This window comes from Fonticula alba (genome assembly GCF_000388065.1).
Source record: "Fonticula alba strain ATCC 38817 unplaced genomic scaffold supercont2.1, whole genome shotgun sequence".
NCBI lineage: Eukaryota > Rotosphaerida > Fonticulaceae > Fonticula > Fonticula alba.
Window position 1 is genome coordinate 687,278 of NW_009242971.1, and position 1,104 is coordinate 688,381.

At 65.2% G+C, this 1,104-nt stretch overlaps 1 protein-coding gene across 1 annotated transcript in view; it reads left to right on the plus strand.

The window, feature by feature from the left end:
- Positions 1 to 1,104, plus strand: part of H696_00144 (hypothetical protein) — a gene marked incomplete at both ends in the record, with an annotated part of 6,415 nt that overhangs the window by 1,009 nt on the left and 4,302 nt on the right. The window contains 2 exons of the mRNA XM_009493979.1: positions 73 to 649; positions 753 to 1,038. Of these exons, the coding sequence (XP_009492254.1) occupies positions 73 to 649; positions 753 to 1,038 (863 nt within the window). The remainder of the gene's footprint in view (positions 1 to 72; positions 650 to 752; positions 1,039 to 1,104) is intronic.

Sequence of the window (1,104 nt, forward strand, 5' to 3'; positions counted from 1 at the left end):
CCCCCCCCCCCCGACCCGCTCCCGCTCCCGCTCCCGCTCCCACTCCTTTCCTCCTGCAATGCATCTGACCAGGAGCATGTGCAGAAATTCGAATTCAAGGGTGACATCGATGTCACCTTCGCTCTGCCCACCGGTGGCCGGCTTCATGTGGTGTTGATCGTCCCGCCCCGGTCGTTCCAGCCACTGCCGCCGCCTCCGGGCCAGGAGTCTGCCGAGGGGAGTTCCTCTCCGGTGCCACAGTACCCGGATGCCATCCAGCTGACCGGCACGCTGGACTATGTCAACCCGAATGCCGGGCCCTTCACCGTGGACAATGCCCCCCGGCGCATTCTGTCATCGATCATGCTCGGCCTCTATTGCGTGCTGCTGGTGGGCGTTGTGCTGACGCTGGCCGGCCTGCTGGAGCACTTCGGCGAAGGGACCCCCTGGCAGCCGCTCCCCCAGCGGCCGGCCTCGGACTTGGTGGCCAGCGGCCCGGTCGGCACCCGCGGCGGTGGCGGCAGTGGCGCCCTTTCGCGGCTCAACATCGCACAATCGTGGAAGAACAATTCCGTTCGCTGGCCCACCTACTTCCGCCTGCCGTGGCAGCACTTTGAGCCGGCGGTCGATCCGCGCGTGTTAAAGGAGCTGCAGTTGGTGGCACTGGCCGGTGTGTCACTCCCCTCTCTCTCTCTCTCTCTCTCCCGCCCCTTGCCTGCTTTCTGACGGTCCCTCTCCCACTCACCTTCATCCTCGCTCTTGCCCTGTCGCAGTGTTCGCCTGCAAGCTCGTCCAATTCATCCTGCGGACCATGTACTATGAGCTGAATTATGTGACGCTCATGCCGGATGGCGACCCTCTGTTCCTGCTGTCTCGCCCAGACACGGCCACCGCCTACCCCTTCGCCTATCTTTTCTATTTGCAATCCTTCTTTGGAATGCTGGCAGACGCCCTGCTCGTGGCGCTGCTGCTCGTGAGCGCCCTCGGCTGGTCCCTGGTGTATGAGCGGGTGTCCGAGCGCGAGGTCCAGCTCTTCGGCCGTATGTGCAACACATGCCTGTGCTCCCTTCCTCGCTGGGGGAGGGGGTCCCCTCGCCCGGCTTCGGGCTCCCCCCCCCCCCCCCC